General features: G+C 32.0%; 1 protein-coding gene across 1 annotated transcript; it reads left to right on the top strand.

Annotated features, from left to right (window-relative positions):
• Positions 1–539: 539 nt before the first annotated feature.
• Positions 540–1,737, top strand: LOC116110093 (transcription factor IBH1-like). Its single transcript, XM_031396323.1, has one exon. It carries the CDS (start codon positions 1,013–1,015, stop codon positions 1,529–1,531), a length of 519 nt encoding a protein of 172 aa, XP_031252183.1. The 5' UTR covers positions 540–1,012; the 3' UTR covers positions 1,532–1,737.
• The last annotated feature ends 229 nt before the right edge of the window (positions 1,738–1,966 follow it).

Below are 1,966 nucleotides of genomic sequence, written 5' to 3'. Positions count from 1 at the left end.
ATAATAAGTTTACCTAATGTTGTCCACTTTATTGAAAACATGGAAACAAAGGAAAGTTTAATTAAATTAATTAGTTAAAGTATCACAATCAAACCAAGGAAATGTTATAATGTGATAGGCTAAGATTCTTTACTTGCTAATAAAGTTTGAATTAATTAATTAAAATCAAAAGAAGTGATTAAGCTTTGGTTGTGTTTGTGTAATCCATTATCCATTTTAAGTGCCGACATTACCACCCCATCAAATCATTCCACGTCCTCCATTATTATTCATCCATCACCATCACAAGAACCCAAATATATACCATAATTTTAATTAGTTAATATAATTACTAGTAAAAGGACCCACAATTCAAGTGGGAAAAGGGAACCATGTGCGATCATATGGTAGTTGGCAATTTGTGGCCCCACAAAGCTCACTTTTTTCATTGGCCAAACCCTCACCCTGAAAATGAAATAAATAATTAGAGTAAGTAAAACCGAATTTATTAGTTCTTTAATTAGAAAATATTATAAACTCTTTCGACAACCACGCTGATAATATAAACTTAAGAGATTGATTCTCCAACTCTCCTTCCTCTGCACACCTTCCATTTTCTATCTCTTGCTCTCCTTATTTGTTTTCTTCTTTCTTTGCTAACCACATCTCTCTTCTCATCTCCACCTCTCTCTCTGCTTTCTTCCACCTTCTTCTACCTTTTTCATCAAATTTTCTGGGTTCAGTTCTCTTTATTCATATATTTACAGAAATATATGATATTATATTCCTTTAAATATGTGTCAGAAGTACTTATAAAACTAAATCTACCTTTTCTCTGAGCAAATAGGCCCTTTGTGTCAGAAGAAAATCTCGTATCTCTCCAACCAATAATCTTTGTACTTTGATCCATCCATCTATCCCATAAAAAGCAATTTAGCTCTCTCTATATATATACCCCACTTCAAAACCCTAATTTCAAAACTAGTAAAGATAGAGAGAGTTGTCTTGGTGATCTCTTTTCATAATTGTATCCATGAATCCTAAGACATACCACCACATATCTTCAAACCCTAGTTCTGTAAAATCTAGGTTCACAAGAGGGTTTCTTCGAGCTTTTAAAAAAATAAAGAGGCAACAAAGATTACTACCCACTTCTTCTTCTTCTTCTTCATCTAATCCTTCTCCAAGACCCTATTTATATGGTAGGGTTAAGATTGCAGCTGATAAATCATTGGCTTTGGCTGTTGGTTCAAGGAGAGCTTGGAGTAGGGCATTGCTTTGGAAGATTCATTACAAAGCATGGCGCCAGAGATCAAGATTCAACAATAAGAAAAAACTTTTGAAAGAGAATAAAAAGAATAAGAAGAACAAGAAGAAGAAGAATGATGATGAAGAAGTTGGATTTCGCCATGCGAAAGAGCTTCGAAAGCTAGTTCCAGGAGGCGAAGCAATGGATTTATGCAGCTTGTTGGATGAAACTGCCCATTACATAAAGTGTCTTATCACTCAAGTCCAGGTGATGAAAAGTGTTGATCAAATCTACTCCTTTTGAGCTATATATATTCAAATAAATCCAAAGAAACCCACACAGCTTACATTTTAGGAGCACAGAGTCTATACATATATACATATTATGGTTAAAACTTTTTTATATTTCTCATGAGAATTGAGATTAGCAAGTGGGTTTTGTTTGTAGATAACGTTTGTAAAACTTATGGTTTTATTTTACCTAAATTAATAACTCTTCTTCTTCTTTTTTTTATTATTATTTTTTATTTATTTATGTTTTTTATGTTAATGTTTGGTTATTGAGTGAATTAACCCCCTTCCTCCTTTATTCTTTCTATTAGAAATGAAATTACGTAAAGTTTGTTCTTCTTAATTGAAAAAAAGATGAAATTAATTAAAAGCATAATGTAATAGAGATGGATGAATGGGTCCAATTAAATAGATGATTATGCTTTGCTTTTTTACTTAAAAAACATGA

The sequence above is a fragment of the Pistacia vera genome, unplaced genomic scaffold (genome assembly GCF_008641045.1).
Source record: "Pistacia vera cultivar Batoury unplaced genomic scaffold, PisVer_v2 Contig596, whole genome shotgun sequence".
Classification (NCBI taxonomy): Eukaryota; Viridiplantae; Streptophyta; class Magnoliopsida; order Sapindales; family Anacardiaceae; genus Pistacia; species Pistacia vera.
This window is presented reverse-complemented; position numbering and strand designations above follow the sequence as displayed.

Excerpts from the sequence above, each read along its gene's own strand:
- LOC116110093 (XM_031396323.1), top strand. The coding sequence starts at position 1,013 with ATGAATCCTAAGACATACCACCACATATCTTCAAACCCTAGTTCTGTA.